General features: G+C 41.1%; 1 protein-coding gene across 2 annotated transcripts in view; it reads left to right on the top strand.

Moving 5' to 3' along the window:
* Positions 1–25,547, top strand: part of VWA3B (von Willebrand factor A domain containing 3B) — a 201,442-nt gene that overhangs the window by 73,495 nt on the left and 102,400 nt on the right. For both annotated transcript variants that reach the window (XM_061155967.1, XM_061155966.1), the window contains exons 9-12: positions 6,558–6,736; positions 13,440–13,594; positions 18,657–18,795; positions 19,882–20,013. In XM_061155967.1, the coding sequence (XP_061011950.1) occupies positions 6,558–6,736; positions 13,440–13,594; positions 18,657–18,795; positions 19,882–20,013 (605 nt within the window). The remainder of the gene's footprint in view (positions 1–6,557; positions 6,737–13,439; positions 13,595–18,656; positions 18,796–19,881; positions 20,014–25,547) is intronic.

The raw sequence follows: 25,547 nt of genomic DNA, 5'->3' as shown, positions 1-25,547 counted from the left end.
TTGGGACTTCCCTGGTGGTTAAGATTTCATCTCCCAGTGCAGGGAACACAGGTTCCATCCATGGTAAGATCCTACATACCTCTTGGCCAAAAATAAAAACATAAAACAGAACATGTATTGCAAAAAAATTCAATAAAGACTTTAAAAATGGTCCACAAAAAAAAAAAAAAAAAAAGAGAGAGAGAGAGAGAGAAATTTAAAAGCAACCAGAGGAAAAAAAGACCTTTTCTGTAGAGAGGAACAGAGATGAGCACAGTAGTAGATTTCTCATTGGAAGTGAAGAGACAGTGGAGTGACATTTTATTTTTTCATTCAGTACCCTAAGCTGTCAATCTAGAATCCTGTGTTTTGTGAAGATATTTTTTTCAAAAACAAAGGCAAAATAAAGATATTTTTTATCTTTACCTACAGCAGAAAAGAATTAATTATCAGCGCATCTGCACTGTGAGGAAATCGTTCAGGCAGGAAGAGAATAATGATGCTTTAATGTGGGAAGAAATGAATGGAAATACGGTTCTACGCAAAGGAATAAAAAACTGGAAATTACTCTGTGGATAAATACATGATGTTTTGCTATTTAGGTATCTTTAGAAAGCAATTTCTGTTTAAGCAAAAGTAATAATAGTGTGCTGTGAGGTCTGTGTGTGCATGCTATGTCACTTCAGTCATGTCCAACTCTAAACCCTATGGACTGTAGCACGCCAGGATCCTCTGTCCTTGGGATTCTCTGGGCAAGAATGCTGGAGCAGTTTACTGTGCCCTCCTCCAGGGGATCTTTCTGACTCAGGGATGAGCCCGTGTCTCTTATGCCTCCTGCATTGGCAGGTGGGTTCTTTACCACTAGTGCCACTGGGAAGCCCCTGTGAGCTCTATATGATATATGTAAAAGTCAAGTGTTTGACAGTAGTAGCGTAAAAGACAGGAGGGGAATCACAGCATCATTCATAAGTTCCAAAGGTGAACAACCCAAATGTCCACCAACAGATGATGGATAAACAAAATGTGGTCTGTATGTGCAATGGAATATTATTCACCTTTAAGAAGGAAATTCTGCCACATGCTACAACATGGATAAACCTTGAAAACATTATGCTAAGTGAAATAAGCAGACAGAAAAATGATTACCATGGGCTGGGGGAGTGGGGAATGGAAAGAGTCATTTAATAGGTACAGAGTTCCTTTCTGGGATACTGAAAAAGCTTTGGAGTTGGATAGTGATCCAGTACTGTGAATGTGCTTAATGCCACTAAATTGTTCACCTAAAAATGGTTAAAATGATATATTTAATATTATGTATATTTTACCACAATTATTTAAAAAAAAAATCCCACTTCATTGTCAAAAAGAAATTCAGAAGGGGAGAAAAGCAAATATGCTATTGTAAGCTTCTTTAAAAAAAAATTTTTTTTTTTAATTTGTTTTACTGTGTCAGGTCTTAGCTGTGATGTGAGGGATTTTTCTCTCTAGCTGTGGCTCCTGGGCCTCGTTGCCCCGAGGCACATGGGGTCTTAGTTCCCTGACCAGGGAGTGAATCTGTGTCCTCTGTACTTCGAGGTGGATGCTTAACACTGGACCACCAGGGAAGTCTCTGCTATATGGTTCTTAGAGCATATGGGGGGTAGTATAATATCCATTGAAATTATCTATCCAAATATCCAATGGGCTTCCCTGGTGGCTCAGATGGTAAAACTTCTGGCTGAAATGCAGGAGACCTGGGTTCTATCCCTGGATTGGGAGGATCCCTTGGAGGAGGGAATGGCTACCCACTCCAGTATTCTTGCCTGGAGAGGACAGAGGAACCTGGCTGGCTACATACAGTCCATAGGGTCACAAAGAGTTGGACATGACTGAGTGACTAACACACACACATGTTGAAGATGTGTACTCTAAATAAGGGCTTCCCTGACAGCTCAGTTGGTAAAGAATCCACCTGCAGTGTAGGAGACCCCAGTTTGATTCCTGGGTTGGGAACATCCCCTGGAGAAGGGAAAGGCTACCCACTCCAGTATTCTGGCCTGGAGAATTCCAGGCCTTTTGGCCAGGAGGGTTGCAAAGAGGTGGAGGCGACTTTTTTCACTCTAAATAAAGTACCCACTAAATAACAAAACAAGCCAACAAACAAGATAAATTGGAATTGAAAATACTCAATCCAAAATCTGTCTTGGGACTTCCCTGGTGTGGATGAGAATCTGCCTGCCAATTCAGGGGACACGGGTTCGATCCTTGGTCTGGGAAGATTCCATACTCTGTGGGCAACCAAGTCCTTGCGCCACAACTACTGAGCTCATGTGCTACAACTTTTGAAGCCCACACGTCCTGGAGTCTGTGCTCTGCAACAAGGGAAGCCACCACAATGAGAAGCCTGTGCACCATAGTGAAGAGTAGCCCCTGCTCACCACAACTTGAGAAAGCCTGCACACAGCAACAAAGACCCAATGTAACAAAATAAATAAATAAACAAATAGTTAAGAATTTTTTTTAAATGCTGTCTGGAAAAAAACAAAGAACAAAGGACAGATGGCGCCAATAGACAACACATAGCAAAGTGATTGACATAAACCTAAGCATACATATGTCAAATATATGTATAGTTTATTGTTATCAATGATGAATAGACCTTAACATAGCTGTTCATAAATAAAGTAAAAGAGGAGATGTGGAGGACTTACCTGGTGGTCCAGTGGTTAAAACTTAGAGCTTCCAATGCAGGGGGCATGGGTTCAATCCCACATGCTGTCGTGTGGCAAAAAAATTAAAAAAAAATTTTTTAAGAATATGCATCATTCCTGAGGTGCTGAACTGTTTTGAGACTTGTTGGCACATCTGAGCATTCTATGTGTGTGTGTGTGCCAGTTATGGCAATTGAACAAGAATATGACTTTTCTCACAAAATGAACAAGACTTCAACTCAAAAAATTTCAGGAAGTTCTTATGTGGAATAACCTTCACAGCCATTTTAAGACTCACTAGAGATGATTAGTTTAATCATATTGTGTAGTCATGCCAAGACTGGACTCTTGAATGCTTGGTTCAAAATACCAAACTCAATGTCCAAGGACGAGGAAAAGCTGAAAGGTTCAGTCAGGCTCTGTGGACAGGCTAAGTAGGACAGGGAGGCCAGGTAAGTTAATCTTGTGACATATATGTGATCTAGTGTATGATTCTCCTGCCATGGATGAGGGAGAATCTTTAAGAGATTGGTCATGGGGAGTGGTAAAGCAATGTATTCAGGATATGCTGTGAGGTCACATCTCCATCATAAATGAAGGTGTTATACTCAGCTCCATAGGTGAGAATTTATGTAGCATTTTTAATTAAGATAACCACAGGGGAATGGGGAGGACCTCTTAGTAAGTGACTCTCATGAACAGATGACTCCCTCTCCTCTCCCTTCCCTGGGATATGAGGCTCAGGTGTTGGTGGTATAATTAGCACTGAAAGTGAAAAGATTTCCCCCTTTCTCTCCTTTCTTCAGCTCTGGAGTACCTGGGCTCTTTGTTTTTGCCTGCTTGACTGCCCCTTCTTTCTTTGATAAGGTTCAAGTTATTGGGAGGTTGGGAGGAAGACCCTCCCAACCTCCATTTAGAGGGTAATTGGGAGCCTGAATCATGCCCCCAGGCTGACCGAAGTGCCTGATCCTGGGTGGAACTACCAGTCAAAACTTAGTCTCTGGCTCTATAAAATCCCTTCTTAGAACTGGATTGATGTGTTTTTAGGAAGTTCTTTTCTGATCAGCTTGAATTTATCATTGATAAAGGACTCTTGTCTTTTTAAAAGAAGACAATCCAAAACAGGGCAGAGCCTGTGATAGGGTGTATGTTGCTATGGAAATAACTGAATGAAGTTTATTTCCTATTGTACCTACTGATCATAAAGGAGGGAGGAGAATAAAGTAGGAGTAAAGAGGAGACAAAGGCTTAGACTGTAATCAACAATAACTGGAGAAAAACAGTCACTCAAAGGGTTTCTCCAGCCCAGGATTTCTGGAAAAATTCACTTTCATTCACTTCATGGCATATAGATGGAGAATCAATGGAAACAGTCAAAGGCTATTTTCTTGGGCTCCAAAATCATTGAGGATGGTGACTACAGCCATGAAATTAAAAGATGCTTGCTCCTTGGAAGAAAAGCTATGACAAGCCTAGACAATGTATTAAAAATCAGAGACATTACTTCTGCTGACAAAGGTCTGTATAGTCAAAGTATGGTTTTTCCAGTAGTCATGTATGGATGTGAGAACTGAACCATAAAGAAGGCTGAGCAACAAAGAATTGATGCTTTTGAGCTGTGGCGTTGGAGAAGACTCTTGAGAGTCCCTTGGACTGCAAGGAGATCCAACCAGTCCATCCTAAAGGAAATCAGTCCTGAACATTCACTGGAAGGACTGATGCTGAAGCTGAAATGTGAATACTCTGGTCACCTGATGTGAAGAGCCAACTCACTGGAAAAGACCCTGATGCTGGGAAAAATTGAAGGCAGGAGAAGGGGATGACAGAGGATGAGACGGTTGGATGGCATCATCGACTCAATGGACATGAGTTTGAGCAAGCTCCAGGAGATGGTGAAGGACAGGGAAGCCTGGCGTGCTGCAGTCCATGGGTTGCGAAGAGTCGGACACGACTGAGAGACTGAACAGCAACAACAAAAGGATTTCTCCAAGGAACCTGACCCTACTCACCGAAATGGCTCCAGTCTCCTTCGGCTGTTTTCTGTGATGCAGGAGAGCCTCAGGATCTTCCCCAAGCTCTAGGAAAATTCTGATTTCATCCCCCTGTTCAAGGTGAAAAGACACTTTATGAATCATATAGAAACCAACTGCGTTGGAGATGGTGCCCAAAGGGGCTTTTGATGCAGGTTGGATTAAAGTTCAAAAGCCAAAATCAAGCTTCTTTGAGAAGTTCCAGCCCCAGTAGGTTTCAGAGTTAATTTTTTTAAAGCTGTTCTATTAGAATTTGAGGACAAGTGTAACATGAATGGACAGATCCTGCATGTATTATTGAAAAATAATTGACTCTCAAGTGTCTTATTTCTTCATGTGTTATTCTAATTATGTATCTCCTTAGATATGGTAGTGGATAACTATGGGTAATATTTTTATTTCGCCAACATTGAATGCTACTTTTTAATTAAAAGTATAATTTAAGTTGAATCTGTCTGGTAGAAGCATAAATGATGGGATGACCAAATCTTAATTTAGAAAGCTCTCTTCCTCTTACCCTAGTGCTTGGCTAATCACCTAGGGAACTTTGAAAATCTCAATGTCCAGATTAATTAAAACAGAATCTAATGCATGATGGGGGTGGGGGGCAGGCATCAGCATATTTTAAGATCTCAGAGGATTCCAGTGTGCAGAGTTGAGAATGGCTGATCCAAGTGAGTAAACTGTAGGGTTAGTAGACCTAATATGTGGTAGTGCCTGTTTTAAAAACCACCTCTCTGCCTAGCACCTTCTCCCAATCCTCCCAAGGTTCCACTAGGGGTAAAAGCTCAGGGTCCTCTCTGCCTTCCGTCCAAGGGCATGTAGAGAAATGTTATCAACCCCTCTCTGGAATAAGAAAGCCCTCATTTGTAGCATCCACTGTTTTTCAGATTTTATAAATGCTTCCGGCTTGGTCAGTTTCACCATGTGCCACCACTGAGCATGGCGTCTGTAAGAAAAGGGTATAGTTAACTCTCAAGGGCCATACCCATGCCTCCTCTATGCCCACCCTCAGATACCCCACTGTCCCTTAGGTGATAGCAGGGTTTCTGAGCACATGGTAAATACTTTGCTGTTTGTATAAGAAACTGGCTACCCGGGTGTTCTGCCCAGGTAGCATAACATCTCCTCCCATTTACAGAGTACAGGTAAGCTTGGGAAAACACCAAGGGAATGTGCCCAAGGCTAAGGATATTCGGGCAATTGATCTTCTTGCTAGACTTGATCCTATGAGCCTAAGGTGAGTCACAGACATAGCTTCAGGCACCTGAGCTGACAGGAGGTTCTGGAGCCTGCAGAGTGGAGAGCCAGGCTCTGAATCAGGGGTAAATCCACCATGTTAACAGGGGAGCTCCCGCCCCTCCTTCTCCTCCTCCTTCATTACAACACACTTTCACATAACTTTTCATATTGAATAACTTCAACCTGCTTAGAAAGGCCAAGCAGATGCTATCTGCAGGTGAAGAATTCGATTGAAACTCAGAGAGTTTAAGTGGGGGGACTCACCCAAGTTTGAGCAACTTTCCCAAGCTAGTAAGTAATGGAGCCAGGGCTTGAACCCAGAGCTTCTGACCCCAAGGCTAATGCTCTGCTGACATCTTGCCTTGTCTATCAGCCACCTCTGCCCATGCAACTTAGGTAATGGAGGAAGTGAAATGAAAAGTAGCAGATTCCTGCCTTCCAGTCTTGTGAACTAGTTCTCTGCCAGTCCTGCTTTTGGAAAGTGTGCCTTCTGCAACAAATGTGAGCTAACAAGGAATATGTTTCAGCTTGGGAAAAATACTAAGTTGAGGATGACATATGAAAGCCTTGTGTAATATAAATGGCTGATTGACTGTGATTCCACAACTGCAATTAGGAGCACATGAGTCAAATCCAGAGGACACCTGGGACTCAGAGAAGTGGCTTCAGAAATATGGTTTGAAAGCCCAGAAGCTGTCGTTTTACAATGTCATTGCTGACTGCTCCTTCCGCCACGCTGATGGAGTTGTTGATATAAAAGCCAAACCAGAGAACGAGTCGGTACAGACCAGTGCGGTAAGTAAAGCGAACCCCTAGGTTGGGGCTGCCCTGAGTGGGGCATTGAGGACCAGGGTTGGACCCAGGGCAGGACCAGGGTTGACTGTCTGTGAAAGATACTCCTGTTATCTGCCTTATACTTCTCTGAATGATACTTGTGGGAGTGGAGATCAAGTCTGAGAATGGCTTCTAGATATAAGTGAATTAGATAATAATTATATATAAACCAGGAGTTGTAGAAATCTAGGCATTGTGTCAAAAAACAAACCCTTTGTTTCCCCATATTGAATGGAAGAGAGAAACTGCTGGTGAATGTTCCCCAAAGCAGGCATTTCTATGGTCCTCTTGTATTGTCACCGTCTTGAAGATACATTATTCAGTGACTCATTGTTGTTCAGTCGCTAAGTTGTGTCCGACTCTTTGTGACCCCATGGACTGTAGCATGCCAGGCTCCTCTGTCCTCCACTATCTCCTGGAGATTGCTCAAATTCATGTCCGTTGAGTCAGTGATATCTCTGCTTTTTAATACACTGTCTAGGTTTGTCGTAGCTTTCCTTCCAAGGAGCAGCGTCTGGCTACAGTCTCTGTCCGCAGTGATTTTGGACAGCAAGAAAGTAAAATCTGTCACTGCTTCCAATTTTTCCTCTTCTATTTGCCACGGAGTGATGGGACTAGATGCCCATGGATGCCATGATCTTAGTTTTTTGAATTCTGAGTTTCAAGCCATCTTTTTCACTTTCTTTCACCTTCTTCGAGAGGCTCTTTAGTTCCTCTTTGCTTTCTGCTGTTAGAATGATATCATCTGCATGTCTGAGGTTGATATTTCTCCCAGCAGTCTTGATTCCAGCTTGTGATTCATCCAGCCCAGCATTTCACATGGTGTACTCTGCATGTACATTAAATAAGCAGGATGACAATATACAGCCTTGACATACTCCTTTCACAATCTTGAACCCGTCAGTTATTCTATGTGTGGTTCCAGCTGTTGCTTTTTGACCCTCATACAGGTTTCTCAGGAAGCATGCAAGGTGGTATTGTATTCCCATCTCTTTTCCACCATTTGTTGTGACCCACACAGTCAAAGGCTTTAATGTAGTCAATGAAGCAGAAGTACATGTTTTACTGGAACTCCCTTGCTTTCTCCATGCTCCAGCGAATGTTGGCAAGTGACTGCCAGCCAGCATTTAGTGGATTTTCAATAAATATGAAATTATTTTTGCTAAGGGGTTGTACTATACTGTAAATTTCTGAAAGCTGCAGTTCCATTGTGACAATGGTTCTGAAGGGATGTAGCTTTTCCAGGTGCCTAGCTCTGGCTGGCAGTGGAAGGATAATGGTCTGCAGTAGTGGCGCCTAACCTTTATTTTATTTTTTAAACTTTTTATTTTATATTGGAGTATAACTGATGAACAATGTTGTGGTCATTTCAGGTGAAGAGCAGAGTGACTCAACCATACATAGGGTACATGCATCCATTCTCCTCCAGACTCCCCTCCCATCCAGACTGCCATATAGTATTGAGCAGAGCTCCCTGTGGTATACAGGAAGTCCTTGTTGGTTATCCATTTCAGATACAGCAGTGTGTACATGATGATCCCAAATTCCCTAACTATCCCTTCCCTCCATTCTCCCCCTCACCACCACCCTTAAGCATAAGTTCTGTTCTCAAAGTCCCTGAGTCTGTTTCTATTTTGTAAATACATTCATTTGTATCATTTATTTGTAGATTCCACATATTAAGTGATGTCATATGATATTTCTCTTTTTCTATCTGATTTCAGTCAGTATGAAAGTTTCTAGGTTTATCCATGTTACTGTGAATGACATTATTTCATTCTTTTTAATGGCTGAGTAATATTCCATTGTGTATGTGTAAGTGGTTTCTAACCCTTAGCGTGCATGAGTCACTGGGTTTGAGGCCAGGCCCAAGAATCTGCCTTTATAATAATCACCAGATGATACTGGAGCTGCCGGTTGATGGGTCACACTTTGAGAATCTCTAGTGTATAGAACAGGACCAAGAAGGCTATCCAATATTTAGAATTATGGAAAAGACTAAAAAGGTCTCCATATGAAACAGAAACATCAGGATAAAATGATGATTGTAAATTTGTAAAACTGATGGAAATCTCTTTTAGAAGGTGGTGAAAATCCAGGTCCACATTGAGTAAGTGAAAGTCGTGTCTGACTTTGCAACCCCATGGACTGTATAGTCCAAGGAATTCTCCAAGCCAGAATACTGGAGTGGGTAGCCTTTACCTTCTCCAGGGGATCTTCCCAACCCAGGGATCAAACCCAGGTCTCCCGCATTGCAGGCAGATTCTTTTTATCAGCTGAGCCACAAGGGAAGCCCAAGAATACTGGAGTGGGTAGCCTATCCCTTCTCCAGAGGATCTTCCCAACCCAGGAATACACTGGAACGAGAGCTAAAATGCAAGTCACAGAGCAGCCATGCCAGTCATGGCAGCCTAGCAGAGACTCCTAGGAAAGGAAATGGCGTGTCCCTTTATGTATCCTCTGAGACTATGATTCAGTGTCAGGATCATCCCTGCAGTGTCTCTCAATCCTATCGAGGTGAAGCTCCAGTCCCTTTGACACTCCTTCTTAGGCCCCTGGATTCCACATTTCCTCCCAAGGAAGAGCTGTTTTTCTTTGGGGCCACATTAGCCATGTGATGTTGTGTTTTTGCCTTCTTACTGCTGTGTATTTAGAATGAACTGCAAGAGGAAAATACTAAAATTGAATTAGAAAAAATACAGAATTGATGCAAGACTTTTTCCTGGCTTACATGTTGGGATCCAGAGTAATTGCCACATTGCAGGGAAATCTCATTTGTGGGTTTCCTCCCCCAGCACAGTTTTCTGATTCTGTAGACGTTATTCAGTAACATTATTAGCTCAGGAAATCATACTTAATCACATTTTCATCTTTAAAATAATTAGGCCCTGAATATTGAAAAATATGAATTTCTGTCAATTTGAACATAGCTTACTGCAAGCTCCCTACCGTGTGGTATACACAGGTCTTCTCTAATCCTGATTTTCTCCTTTTCTTTCTTGACAAATTTAAATGAAATTTTACAAGGATGGTTTGAAGAGTTTGGCTTTATAAATGGGGAATTTTGCCTCAAATTTCTGATGCTAGCAAGTTCTAATATAGTAAAAGTTGAGAATAGCTTTTACAATATAGCTATAAAATACAATGTAGCTGTAAAATGCAGTATAGCTATCCTTTGTCACCAATACTGATGGGAAGGGGACAGTTTTGCTTTTAGTAGTATTTGGGGCTGCATATCTGAAACTGGATTTATACCTAAAACTGAGACTGATTATTTAGGGTTACCCTAGACTCCCACTGGGCAGAACCCCATAAACTTTTAACTATAAAAACTGCTTTGTAGGTAGAGAACCAGGAAATCAAGACACTGAGAAATAAGTGACTAAAAAGGCCTTGCTGTGAAGCATTTCTAAGACGGGTGAGCAGGTGAGGGGAGAAAACAAAAGTACTTTTCTAATAGGGAATTGCAGGCAAAGCCTAACAACTTGATATTTTGGGGGTGCCCATGAAGTCACATTGCATTCATGGCTACTTACGCTGCTTGAGCACAAAGCCAGCCCTGATGTTCAGAAACTCACTCTAGTCTCATCATTTATTCCTCTAAAAAATATTTATTGAGCCTTCACTATGTACCAGGCATTGTGGTAGGGTGGAAAGTATACCCAGTTTGAATGAGAAGACCTGAGTGTAAATGCTACTTCTGTGGTTGTTGTTCAGTTGCTAAGTCATATCCAGCTCTTTGCAACCCCGTGGACTGCAGCATGCCAGGCTTCCTTGTCCATCACTGTCTCCCAGAGTTTGCTCAGATTTATGTCTATTGAGTGGATGATGCTATCTAACCATCTCATTCTCTGCCAACCTCTTCTTTTGCCTTCAGTCTTTCCCAGCATCAGCATCTTTTCCAATGAGTCTGCTTTTCACATCAGGTAGCCAAAGTACTGGAACTTAAACTTTAGCCTCAGGCCTTCCAGTCATTTCCTTTAGGATTGACTCCTTTGATCTCCTTGCTGTCCAAGGGACTTTCCAGAGTCTTCTCCAGCACCACAATTTGAAGGCATCAATTCTTCGGCAGTCAGCCTTCTTTATGGTCCAACTCTCACATCCATACATGACTGCTGGAAAAACCATAGCTTTGACTATAAAGGGCCTTTGTTGGCAAAGTGATGTCTCTGCTTTTTAATATGCTATCTATGTTGGTCATAGATTTTCTTCCAAGGAGCAAGCATCTTTTAATTTCATGACTGCAGTCACCATCTGCAGTGATTTTGGAGTCCAAGAAAATAAGGTCTGTCACTGTTTCCACTGTTTCCCCATCTATTTCCCATGAAGTGATGGGACCAGGTGCCATGATCTTAGTTTTTTGAATGTTGAGCTTTTAGCCAACTTTTTCACTCTCCTCTCTCACCTTCTTAAGAGGTTCTTTAGTTCCTCTTCTCACTTTCTGCCATAAGAGTAGCATCATTTGCATATTTGAGATTGTTGATATTTCTCCTGGCAATCTTGATTACAACTTGTGGTTCATCTAGTTTAGTATTTTGTATGATGTACTCTTCATGGAAGTTAAATAAACAAGATAACAATATACAGCCTTGTCATACTCCTTTACCAATTTTGAACCAGTCAGTTGTTCCATGTAAAGTTCTAACTGCATTCCGGGTTTGAAGGAGAAGACCTGGGTGTAAATGCTGCTTCTACCAGTTACTAAATATGAGATGTGGAACAGATAATTTAACCTGATTGATTCTCTCCACATCTGTAACATGGATTGGTGTAAAGTCTAAATTTGAAAATCACATGTCTGAGCACTGTGCCTGGCGCTTAGGAGATGCCCACTAGATGTTGCCTTCTGTGTTTTCTTCATCACAAACATTGTGGGTCAGAAAGAAGCATTTATGGAACACCCACCTGCTTTATATACAAGGTAAATATTTGTGCTCTCATATCACAGATGTGAAAATGAAGTCTCAGGGCCTCCAAGAGGTTAGATGACTTTACCTCAGATCTCGTGGCAGGTGGAGGCCGAGTTTGAATTCAGATTTGCTGGGCTGTCAACACTGGGCTTTCCCCATTTGGACATTCTGGTGCTGGACACCTGTTTTCACATAACTTTTGGTCTCATGTGTTTCCATTTGGAAATGCCTGAAGCACAGTTGAGAACTGCCTCATGATGGGGTTCAGAGTACGGAGCACATGGTCAGACTGAGAGATGACGCATTCCTCCTGCCTTCTTTGTGCTGCAGTGGAGACACGGTTCCCCTTCTCGCCTGCCTTGGGAGCATCAGCACTGCTCCCATCATGCCCTTCCTCCCCACTCCCGTCAGTCGTCTCTAGACCCCTGGATTCTGCCTCCCTTCTCTGAGCCTTCTCCTTTCCTCCCTGACTCCTAAAGTCCCTCTTGATCATTTCACAGTAGATCATATATCAAATCATTATGCTGTACGCTAAAATTATTATAGTGTTAAATGTCAATTTTATCTCAATTTAAAATTTTTGTCACTAAGAATTTACTTTAAGACCTTTGGATGCTTCATTTTTTCACTCAGAGGATAAGCCAGGGTCATTTCCATCAGTGAGCAGGCTTTACAGCATCTGCTTCCTGGCCCTCCTCCTCCTCCTGCTCCTCTAGCTTCATCTTGCTCTTTCCCTCGCTCGCTGTATTTCAGCTACACTGCCCTTCCTCAAAGTCTACAGACTTGCTTGGCAAACGCTTCCCTCAGGGCTTTTGTCCTGGCTGTGTCCTCAGATTGCCCTCAGACCCTCAAATGGGCACATGCTTTCTTCCCTCAGGTTTAACTCATGTTTCACCTTCTCTTTGAGGCTTTCCCTTCTAGGTTTCAGCTTGCCCCCACCCTTCCCCTGTCCTTTGGTGTTCTCTGCTCTCCTTCCTGGCCTTTTTTGTCTCTATAGCATTTGTCATCCTCTAATCTGCTAGATGATTATTACTTTATCATCTGGCTCTTTTCCTGGTCATGTGAGCTCCACAGAGGTAGGAATTTTGGTCTTCATTTATGGATTGTCCTGGTGCCTAGAAGAGGGCCTGGTGGAGTAGTGCTTAATGCATTTATAAGCTGGTTGGATGAGTGACAGAAACAGACCTTCTGAAAGCTCTCTGTGGGAAGCTTTTGTCTTTGGACCCGTTCTGTATGTCCAGGAGTGGGTGCTAGATGTGGAATGGGGTTCTTGGGTATTTTTCTTCATTTGGAGCTGGGAGTAACAATGGAAAGATGCTTGGAGTGTCTCAAGCCCACCTCCTGTGGATCTCCTTGACCCTCCAGTCCATTGTGAACTCTTTCTTCTTTGCCAGAACTTGTTCAGTCATTACTGTCTCAACCCAAGACCAGGTACTGGGTGCCTGGTACTCTGCCTTGCTACTTTCTATGTGGGTGTGAATCACCGTATGTGTTTAGTGTCTTCTTGCTGGAAACGTTCGATTCCTTGGGGCACAGATGAGATTGCCCACGTCTTTCTGACTGTCATTCACGACATCCAGCACAGGGCTCTGTATGGAGCAGGCTGTGGTATATGTTTGCTAGAACCAACTGTTGAATGATCTTACAGTGGGAGTGAGGGCTAGCAGCTGTCTAAATAAGGCAGAGGCGGAGATGCCTTCTGGGGACTTTCCATTAGTTGTTTCTTAGTGGCTTCTGTCCTGTCTTTTCCTCAGGAGACCAACAAGAAGACAGTCCATGCGAAATACTGCAGCAGATTCGTCCATGCTCCCTGGAAGGATGGGAGCTTGGTCCATGTCTGCATCACCAAGGAGAAGTACATGTGGTTCAGTGAAAGAGTTCACGCAGTCCTGGCCCAGATCCAGAGGAGGTTGGTGTACTTGCATGAGGGCACAAGTGGTCCAGCCTCCCTTGAAATTAAAATTTGCTTGAGTGCTTGGTAAAGCTCAATCAAGAGAAATGGCCAGTAAGCATTGTTAAGTCAGGGCTGCCATCTGACAATTTGCTATTGGCCTGGTTGTTCATAACCAAAGGGAATATTAGGATGCAGATTCTGAGCTGCCTTGATGCCAGTGTAGATGCTGAAAAGCAGCAAAAATGTAGTTATCATGTTGCTTATGCATCACTGTAGGAAGCAAAGGAATGCTTCTGCTTTGTCTTGTATTTTTTTGTGGACCTCAGGTGAATACAAGACTGTATAACACCTCTCCTCTGTACTCTTGAATATTATATTTCAAAGCAACTGTTACAATGCTGTGAAACATTTGAATACAATGAAATAATATATATATACATTTCAGGAATCAGGTAAATAATTTCATGTGACCCCCTCTCAGCCCTGCTGGTTCTTAAAATCTGGTAATGCTCCTAAGAGTCTCATGTACTAGTGCTGTGACCTCAACATCAGCTCATGGGGTGACCCACCTTTATGCTTTCACCTCCCCAATGCCAGTGGACAGTTCTAGACTAAGAAGACCATGTCCACTTAGATGCATAGTCCCTAAGGTCAGATGGAGCTGGATTCTAATCCCAGCCTGCCATCTGCTGCGACCCTGGGCAAGTTAGTCAGTGTCTGTGTGTATCAGCTTTCTCATTTATAAAGTGGGAATAATAATGCCATTTACAAATGTGTCCTTTGGATTAGACTAGACACTAAATCTAATAAGCTTAGTCTAGTCCCCAGCCTGCAGGAGTCACTTGCTGTCCAAGCTTCTTCACTCTTTCCATGTTTTCTGTCATAAAGTCACAAGCTGCAAACAGCTGTCTACCCATGTATGCTCTGCGTAGCCCCAGTTTCTCAAAACCCAGCTGGTGATGATCACACAGAAAAAGTAATCCTTGCGCCTGGAGTCTGCTCTGCTTAAGGTTTGGAGTCAACTCCATGAAGAGAGTGGTTTGGATTTCGGATCTAGGGGAAAGGACGCTGCTTTGACGACATTCCAACTGGCAGCTCTGGGGTGTTTGTCCTCCCACCAAGTATCCATGGTTGTTGGGAAGTTTTCTGTCCCCTTTTGTTTTTTGGAAGACTTCATAGAGAATTTGCATCATCTCCCCATTAAATGTTCATAGAATTCACCATTGAAGCTATCTGGGCCTGGAGTTTTTATTTCTGCGAAGATTTTTGATTTTTTATTATTTTACTATCTATTTATCTATTTAGTTGTGGTCTTAATTGTGGCATGCAGGATCTTCAATGTTTGTTTCAGCATACAGGATCTTTTAATTGCAGGATGCAGGATCTTTAGTTGCAGCATGCAAATTCTTTATTTGCAGCATATGGGATCTAGTTTTCTGACCAGGGGTCAAACCTGGGTCTCCTGCATTGGGAGTGCAGAGTCTTAGCCACTGAAACATCAGGGAAGTCACCATGGTAAGGATTTTTAAAACTGTGCCTTCGATTTCTTTAAATACACATAAAACTGACATCGGTCATTTATATCATCTTTGTTTTCTAATAAGTCTGACTAGAAATTATCCATCCTATCAGTCTTTTCAAAGAACTGGTTTTTGGTCTCATTTTTTTTTCCTCTGTAGGGTTTCCTCCTTTCTATGCCATTGATTTCTACTCTTATCTTTATTGTTCCTTCCTTTCTCTTTACTTTGGGTTTAAGTTTTTAAAGATAGATGCTTAGATCACTGCTTTTGACTCTTCTTTCTAATATAAACATTTAATTTTATAAATTTTCCTGAGTACTGCTTTAGCTATCTGTCACAGATTTCAATATGTTGTATTTCATTTCATTCACCACAAAACATTTTCTAATTCCCCTTAGATTTCTTCTTCGACCGAAGAGTTATTTAGGAATGTGTTGTTCATGTCCCAAGTATCTGTGGATTTTTCTGATAGCTTTTAATTTCACTGTGAACAGAGAAATACTGTTTTATTTCAGTTCTTATATTGAGATCTGTTTTGTGGCCCAGAATATGAAGAAAAAACTTTCTTTGGGTGGAGTGTACTTTATCTCAGCTCAAGTTTGTTGATAGTATTATTCAAATCTTCCATATTCTTACTGAGTTTCTGCTTAATTGTTCTATAAATGATTGAGAGAAAAGTGCTGGCATCTCCAAGTATAGTTTTGTGTTTGTCCAGTTCTTTCTGTTCTATCAGTTTTTTCTTCATGTATTTTAAGCTCAATTAGCCAGTACATGAACACTTGTGGTCATTATGTCCTCCTGATGAATCAGCTCCCTTATTGTTATGAAATGTCCCTTTTTATCTTTGGTAAAATTCTTTGTTGTGGAATTTGCTTTGTCTAAAAAATCAGTATAGATACCCTGGCTTTCTTTTGATTATTTTCTGTAGGATTTATCTTTTTTCTACCCTTTTACATTTACCTATGTGTATTGAACTAGGCCTTTCATTGGTAGAATATATAGAGATATTATTTTTAATCCAATCTGACCATCTCTGACTTTTCGTTAGAGTGTTAAGATCATTTGCATTTAGTGTGATCATCGATTCAATTGAATTTAAACTTAAAATCTTGCTATTTGTTTTCTATTTGTCCCACATGTTCTTTGTTCCCTTTTTAACTTCTGCTTCCTTTTGTTGGAAGATTTTTTTATGATTCCATTTTATCTCCACTATTGACTTATTAACTACCTCTTTGTTTTGTTTTGTTGTGATGTGACTACTTTAGCATTTACAATATAAGTCTTTAACATGTCACTTGTGCATGCCTGCTAAGTTGCTTCAGTCATGTCCAACTCTTTGTGATCCTATGGACTATAGCTCCTCTGTCCATGGGATTCTCTAGGCTAGAATACTGGAGTGGGTTGCCATGCCTTCCTCCAGGGGATCTTCCCGACCCAAGGATGGAACCTGTATCTCCTGCAGCTCCTGCATTGCAGGCAGATTCTTTACCCCTGAGCTACCAGGAAGCCCCAACTTATCACAGTCCACCTTAAAATAATAATGTATTGCTTCATGTACATCATGAAAGTCTTCCAACTTCCATTCCCTATCGGTGTTTTCTATTGTTGTTCTACACTTAACTTCTACTTATGCTATCAGCCCAAAGTACGTTATAATCTATCGTCTTGTAAATAGACTCAAAATGAGAATAAATGTAGTTTATAGTTATACACATATTTGACATGTATGTTGCTCTTTACTCTTTTTGTTTAGATCCAGCACACATCTGTTGATGATGAATTACTCAGCTGTTTTAGTCTGAGAAACTCCTGAATTTACTTTTATTTTTGGAAGATATTTTTGCTAAGGATAGAATTCTAGTTTTATAGTTTCATCTCTCAGTACCTTAAAATTTTTTCTCCATTCTCTTTTGACTTGCATAATTTATGATGAGGAATCACCTATTATTCTTATGTTGTCTCTGGCTCCTTTAAAGATTTTTTTCTTTATTACTAGATTTCAGCCATTATATTATGATGTGTCTTGGTATCTTTTTTTTTTTCTGTCTATTTGGGTTCTTTGAGCTTCTTGGATCTGTAGGTGTATTTTCATCAAAATTGGAAATGTTTGGTTGTATTTCTCCAAATATTTTTCTATCCCCTTTCCCTCCACTTTAGTTTCTAATTACACGTATGTTAGACTCCTTGATATTGTTCCATGGGTTGCTTGTCCTCTGTTATATTTTTTAAACCTTTTTCTCCCTGTATTTTATTTTTAACTGTTTACTATTGCTGTGTCTTTCTTAAAGTTCCCTGATCTTTTCTTCTGCTAGTGTCTATTTTACTATTAATAGCATACAGTATATTTTTCCTCAGAGGATTTTTTTTTTAATGTCTTCCATTCTTCTCCTCATTCTATTCCTACTTTATCTTCTTGAACATATGAGTTATGTTTATAATAGCTGTGTTGCATTCTTTTTAGAGAATTTTATCATCCATGTTATTTTGAGGTCTGTTTCTGTTGATCTGTTTTTCTTTTGATTATGAATCATATTTTCCTGCTTCTCTATGTGCCTGATAATTTTCTACTGAATGCCAGACATTTTGAATGTAACATTATTGGGAACTGGATTTTGTTATATTTTTTAAATGTGTGTTATGTGATGCAGATAAGTTACTTGGAGCGCAGTTAAGTTGCTCTGGGACTTGCTTTTAAGTTGTGTTAGCATAGTTGTAACGAGGAGGCTTTTGGTCTTCATTTGGTCTTATTACTAAAGCAATACCCTTATGAGGACTTTACTTGATGCCGCATACATTATGGAGGCCTTTCCACTCTGACTGCTTGGAAGGTGAGTTATTCCCAGGCCTGTGTAAGCTCTGAGGGATTGGCCCAGCTACTCCTTTTTTGGCGATTTATTCTCTGACTTCAGTAGTTTTTTCACTTGCATGCCCTGATCACAACTTAGCCAAAATCTCTAGAGAACCCTCCTGCAGATGTCTGGAGCACATTCTGTCCTTTTCTGTCTCTGTTTCCATCACCCCCCAACCCGCTTTCTCTCCTTTGCAGCACTCTCTTCAGTGTTCTGCCCTGTAAAGTCCAGTTGTTGGGGCTTGCTGAACTCTGAACTCAATTTCAAGTATTTTTATGTCTGCCCTGCCCTCTCTTCCAGACTTTGCCTGCACCATGAACTTCCTAAACCATTTACATCTGTGTTGGGACCCTGAGCGTGGACCACAGAAGCAGTCCTGCTTACTCAACCTCGTGGCACTTGATTATTATTGGGATCTGGGTTTGCTTGATTCTGTCCATAAGCTTCATTCAAGCTTCAGGAATGTGCTGGCATTACTAGCTTGACTGCAGTCAGCAGGGTTAGAAGAATAAATGGTATGAAGTCATAGCTAAAGGCCTCAAAATATCAGATGACAGGAAGTAATTTACTTTTTGGCTTTGGAGCCCAGTATTGGATTTATTTTTCTGCCCTATTGATTTCCCTCTGTAGATGTATCATAAAGTTCTTAGGAAGATGTTCTCAGTGCCACAGGCTCTAAGCATTCACTTTCAACTATTTCCTGCCCAGGATTAAATGGCTACAGGATGGGAGTCGAGGCCTCTTTGGAAAAGTGCCTAGTGATTGTGTCTACATCCTCATCGACACGTCTCACTCAATGAAGGGGAAACTGGACCTGGTGAAGAGCAAGGTCATCCAGCTCATACAGGTAAGATGGTGCTGTAGGGATCAGGCACCTGGGCACCTGTGCATCATGAGTACATCTTCACCAGTCGTGACCTGCAGTGGTTATAAGAGATGCTCAGGCCAGCTTTGTACTTAGAAATCCACAGGAAAGCCACTTCAGAAAAAGGATCCTTTTTGCCAGTGAGAGTCATCCATTCTTTGCAAGTAGATCTTGGGTCAGTGGGTCCTTCCTGTAATGTACAGGCTGCTAAGTGAATTTCTATGTCCATCGTCCCAGGTCTGCTCTATCCTGAAATCTGTGGCGTACACATGTGTTCATTATTTTCCGGGTACTCTTCAGCTGGTCGTGTTTATTTTAAATTTCCAGTGAGTGTGGGGGATGCTGCATATACTGGCCCCAGAACTGATGTGTGGGGGGAGGGCAGGCTGTTGGTCAGGAGTGTCTGGTCCTTATTCCACCTGTGCCACGTCTGAGTTGTGCAACCTGAAGCAGATTGCTAACACTCCCTGCCTCCTAGTTTCCACACCTATAAATGGGTGTCAGGGTACTGTCGTGAGTTGGTGGTGTTCAAGTGAGTATGAACCATAGAAAACAATTGCAGGGTGTGTTTGACAAATACAAAACACAATTTTTAATTTGATGAACTTCTACTGGAGAAATATGGACTGATGGAAGGAAAGTGAACAAATCTGCAACTGTAATAATGGCCTTGCCAAAAAAGTTGTTGACCAAGTGATGACACTATTTTGGATTTCTTTTTTTCTTTAAGCATGTTGCATTTAGTGTGCATATTCAGTATACCATTAATGTCAGTGTTAAAGAAAAATAATGTAATATTATATATATATATATATATAAACTTATACATATATCTGATATATGTTCATACATATATACATTTGTAAAGGTTTAATGTCCAAACTGTGTGTAAATTTTATTTAAATGCCTCTTGTACTAGATAAGATTTTTCTCTATTGAATGTAATTTTTAGCTGCTACAACTGAAAAGAGATATCATAGTGATTAAAATGTATCAAACAATGACCTGTCCTAATCCCTTCTCACACTTGAATGATTTTTATTGCTAAATACTAATTATCCCTTACAGGAACAGTTGAAACATAAAAGGAAATTCAATTTTGTGCAGTTTGATGCTCAAGCCAGTGCTTGGCAGGAAAAACTTGTTGAAATCAATGAGGAGAATCTGAAAGGGGCCCAGGCCTGGATTAGAGACATCAAGGTAAGAATGAGGCTGGGTCTGGGAGAAGAACAGAGATCAGGATAGAAACGCTTAAGAAACTGCTTTGAACTCCATGGATGGCCATAGCTTCACACAGACATTTGTTTTACTTACAAAGGTCGTGTTAATCCAATCTTTTTAGTCTATGTTTAACATTTAGATAGGCTTCTATTGACAACACTGCCCTCGGCTCGTCTCAGCCCCTTTATGAAAACAAATTTCAAAATATAGGTTTTTACTTAAACAATTCATATTTATTTCTTCTGAGACTTCATGCTTGTTTCAAATGATATATTACAGCTATGTTAAATAGTGGATTTTGCTCAAAAGTAGTGAACTTGTGGAAATACACAGTATAATATGAGTGGTTAGGGCTGAAAGCCAGGACAGAGATAGGGCAGCAGGATGTAATAAAAAGGTAAAATCACTTCTTCAGAGGTCTGTTTTACTTGGAGAACTTTATATCTACACAGACTACTGGGAAGAATTTCCCTTTCCTCAAGGTTTCTGTTGTCTTGAACTTACCTTCATTTTAAAAGTTCTTTTTTTAGAATCACATAGCATTCTACATATTTAAGATATACTAAAATTGAGACCAAGAATTATTCTTAAAAAGTCAAATATGGATCATAAATAACTTTAAAATGATTCGTTGCCTGAATTAGAGTTCCAGATTTGACAGGAGCTACACATGGCCATTAGTGGAGCTCCCTGGGTATGAACAAGCAGGGTTTGCACAATCATTGGGATGTTCTGGAGTTCCTTTGGGATTTTTTATTTTTTAATGAGAGGAAGGGGACTTCCCTGGTGGTCCAGTGGTAAAGAATCCACCTGCCAAAGGGACATGGGTTCAACCCTTGATGCGGGAAGATCCCACATGCTGTGGGGCACCTGATGCCCTGTGCCACAACTACTAAACCCAAGCTCTAGAGTCCATGATGCACAGCAAGAGAAGCCACTGCTCCGAGAAGCCTATGCACCACAGCAAAGAATAGCCCCCACTCTCCACAGCTAGAGAAGGCCCATACACAGTAACAGGGCAGCCTAAAATAAGTAAATGAATAAATTAAAACTTTTTCTTTTTAAAAAGAGAGGAGGGGCAATTTCCTGGTGGTCCAGTGGTTAAGACTCTGTTCTTTCACTGCCAAGGGCCTAGACTGGATCCCTGGTAAGGGAACTAAGATGCCACAAGCCATACACCACAACAAAAATAAATAAAGTAATTTAAATAAATAATGGGAGGAGGAAATCTGTTCTATAAGGAATAATGTCTGTAACATTTTGTCCTAACTGGCCACCATATGCTGGAAAAGAGTATTAAATTCATTCTCAGCTTGTTAAACATCCAGGATTATCCATTGAAGTTTCTTTTATGACTCTAGGTAACAGGAAATATCTTAATTCAGAGCCTGCTAATTTAGAGTTTGTGATAACAGGATGTTATATATGTATTCTCATTGGATAAAAACATTAGCAGTTTCCTCTTTATATAAAACTCACTAATGAATAGAATCAGTCTCATCTAAATGGCTAAAAATATGTCAGATCATTTTTTACACTGTGATTATGTTCTCTTCAAAAACCTTCACTGAAGTACCTTTGCTTGCTTGCTGAATGTGTAAAATTCATTTTCAAGAACACCAGATTCCACTGTTAGTCTTTGGACTGATTTGGTCCAGAAATCAACCAAGTCAGTTCAGGACACTACCCAGGTGTTCTGAATGTGCTGTCACCGAGCTGTGGTCAGCTGGCATAGGTCAGAGAATTTATAAAATTTCAGTTACTGTATTTTTAAGTTCTAAAAGTTCCATTTGGTTCTCCTTCATGTCTTTTATTTTTTTCATGAGACTTTCTATTTCTTTGCTGATGTTTTTTTAGTTTTCGTTTGTTTTAAGATCGTTGGTCATTTCTAGTTGAAGCATTTTTTTTTTCACAGCTGCTCTAAAATCTTTATCAAATAATTCTAACATCTCTGTCTTCTTGCTGTTGCTATCATCTTTTTCATTTCAGGATGAGAGCTTCCTGGTTCTTGGTATGAAGGAGTGTTTATCAGCTGAATCCTAGACATTTTCGTCTTATGTTTATGAGACTCTGGATATTATTATTCTAACCTCCTATTTAGTTGGCGCTGTCTGACACTGCTCTGTCAGGGATATAATAGGTGGGCCCTGCCTCATACTTCCAGGTGCAGGTTGAAATTCAGGTTCCCCGTTGGAACTCTGTTGAAACCTGATGGGGAGGATCACCTTTTCACTGCTAAGTGGGAATGGACATCACTGAGCAGGGAGGACATGTTACAGTTGGTGGGGGTGGAAGTCCCAGCTCACTACCTGGCTTTCTTAGCTACCACACTGGCAGAGTGTTAGGTCATTTATTTATCCTACCTGATGTTATCTGACCATCTTCGGTCCATGGAGTTATATCTGTCATTGTTTTGGGGAAATTCTCAACCATTATTTTTTCAAATATTTTTTCTACCGTCTTTTTCCCTTTTCTGCTTTGTTTCCAATTAAGCACTATCAGACCATTTGCTCCACAGCTCTCTGATGCTCTTTTCTGTTTTGTTCTTTTTCCTCTTTGCATTTAAGTTTAGATAATTTCTATTGCTCTATATTCATGTTCACTAATTCTTTCCTTGGCTATTTTGAACTTACAGTCATTCCTCTGTATCTACAGGTTCCTTATTCATGGATTCAACCAAACCCAGATGGATTTTTTTTTTTAATTCCAGAAAGTCTCGAAAAGCAAAGCTCAAATGTGCTGCATACTGGCAACCATTTACATAACATTTAAACTGTATTAGATATTATATGTAATCTAGAGAAGATTTAAAATCACTGCAGATGGTGACTGCAGCCATGAAATTAAAAGACGCTTACTCCTTGGAAGGAAGGTTATGACCAACCTAGATAGCATATTAAAAAGCAGAGACATTACTTTGCCAACAAAGGTCCGTCTGGTCAAGGCTATGGTTTTTGCAGTGGTCATGTATGGATGTGAGAGTTGGACTGGGGAGAGAAGATTTAAAGTAAATGGGAGGTTGTGTATTCAGTTCAGTCCAGTCGCTCAGTCGTGTCCAAATCTTTGCGACCGCATGAATCGCAGCATGCCAGGCCTCCCTGTCTATCACCAACTCCCGGAGTTCACTCAAACTCATGCCCGTTGAGTCGGTGATGCCATCCAGCCAGCTCATCCTCTGTCGGCCCCTTCTCCTCCTGCCCCCAATCCCTACCAGCATCAGGGTCTTTTCCAATGAGTCAACTCTTCGCGTGAGGTGGCCGAAGAATTAGAGTTTCAGCTTCAGCATCAGTCCTTCCAATGAACACCCAGGACTGATCTCCTTTAGGATGGACTGGTTGGATCTCCTTGCAGTCCAAGGGACTCTCAAGAGTCTTCTCCAACACCACAGTTCAAAAGCATCAATTTTTCGGCACTCAGCTTTCTTCACAGTCCAACTCTCACATCCATACATGACCACTGCAAAAACCATAGTCTTGACCAGACGGACCTTTGTTGGCAAAGTAATGTCTCTGCTTTTTAATATGCTATCTAGGTTGGTCATAACCTTCCTTCCAAGGAGTAAGCCGTCTTTTAATTTCATGGCTGCAGTCACCATCTGCAGCCATTTTGGAGCCCCAAAAAATAAAGTCTAACACTGTTTCCACTGTTTCCCCGTCTATTTCCCATGAGGTGATGGGACCAGATGCCATGATCTTAGTTTTCTGAATGTTGAGCTTTAAGCCAACTTTTTCACTCTTCTCTTTCACTTTCATCAAGAGGCTTTTTAGTTCCTCTTCACTTTCTGCCATAAGTGTGGTGTCATCTGCATATCTGAGGTTATTGATATTTCTCCTGGCAATCTTGATTCCATTATGTGCAAACACTATGTCATTTTATTTAACAGACTTGAGCATCTGCAGATTTTGGTATCTGTGGGAGAAAGGGTCCTGGACCAATTCCTGTTGATATATAGAGACAACTGCACTTTGAACTCTTTGGAAGATTTCTTCATATTCCTCTTCCATTTTTTGTTTGTTTATTTTTAAATTTATTTATTTTTATTTATTGGGCTGTGTCAGGTCTTATTGCAGCACACAGGATCTTCATTGCATCATGAATGCATGCATGAATGCAGTCTTCATTGCATCAAGACCTTTGGTTGCAGTACACAGACTCTAATTGTGATGTCTGGGCTGTGGAACACGCTGGCTCAATAGTTGTGCCTCAGGGGCTCAGCTGCTCCGTGCCATGTGGGATCTTGTTCCTCAACCAGGAATCAAACTTGCATTCCCTGCATTGCAAGGTGGATTCTTAACCACTAGACCACCAGGGAAGTCCCCTTACTGTGTTTTTTATTACTAGCATTTCCATTCTGCTATTTCTTAAGGTTTCCATCTCTGCTGAAATTACCCATCTGGCCTTGAATGTTGTTCACCTTTGCCATTAGAAGTTTTAATGTTTGAATCACAGTTATTTTAAATTTTCTGTCAGATGGTTTCAGCATCTGTGTCACATCTGAGTTTGTTTCTGATGAGTACTTTTGTCTCTTGATAGTATGTTGTATGTTCTATTTGATATGCTTATTTTTTGCTGAAGCTGAATACATTGGCCAGGTGATATGAAGAGCCAACTCATTGGAAAAGACCCTGATACTGGGAAAGATTGAAGGCAGGAGAAGTGGGTGACAGAGATGGTTGGATGGCATCCTTGACTCAATGGACAGCGTTTGAGGAAACTCCAGGAGATAGTAAAGGACAGGGAAGCCTAGAGTGCTTCAGTACATGGGATTGCAGGATCAGACATGACTTAGCAACTGAACAATGAACAACAAATTTTTTGTTAAGAGCTGGACATCATATGCAGTATATAGAGACTGAGATAAATATTTTTTATGCCTGGAAAAGAGCGTGCCTTTCTTTTGTGGGGTGGGTTAAATTAATCTAATTAAGAGTTGGACTGGGTTTGAGGTTGGTCTGTTTGCACCATACCCCTCACATTATTGTAGTGATGCTTTGTGTTAGGGTGAGAGATGATGTACCAGAAGGTTGTCTGCTCCACCCTCAGCTTTTGATTTTTCCCTTCACACTGGGCTTCAGAGAGAACTTTTCTCTTGCAGGTTGCTTGTTAGTTGCTGTTTCCAGGGGAGAAACAGGGATGGGTGTTTTCTGAATGAGCCTCAGTGTTAGTCGGGCCTGGTGTCCAGGAGTCCCAAGGGTGTGGCTTTGTCAGTATCTCTGAGCCCAGAACGTAGCCCTGCTCCTTCCGCAGGTGTAGGGACTTCGTTGTTTCCTCTTCCACTCCCCAGCCTTCTTGGGTTTTGACCAGCACCCTGAGGGTGAGTATGTTCGTTACTGCCCTTTTCCTCAAACACACACACAAAAGCTTCTGTTTTGCGGGGAGAGAGAGAACAGGGTCTCTGTGGATGTTCCTGTGTCACTGAATCTCTCCCACAGTTCTGCCTGATGAAGGAAATTTTCTCTAGGCTCTCTCAGTCTATCCTGTGACTACCCTGTGGGGTTTGTGGTGAAACAGTC

This window comes from Dama dama, chromosome 11, assembly GCF_033118175.1.
Source record: "Dama dama isolate Ldn47 chromosome 11, ASM3311817v1, whole genome shotgun sequence".
In the NCBI taxonomy this organism is placed as follows: domain Eukaryota; kingdom Metazoa; phylum Chordata; class Mammalia; order Artiodactyla; family Cervidae; genus Dama; species Dama dama.
The sequence above is the reverse complement of the archived record's forward strand: the minus strand, read 5'-3'. Positions and strand labels throughout refer to the sequence as shown.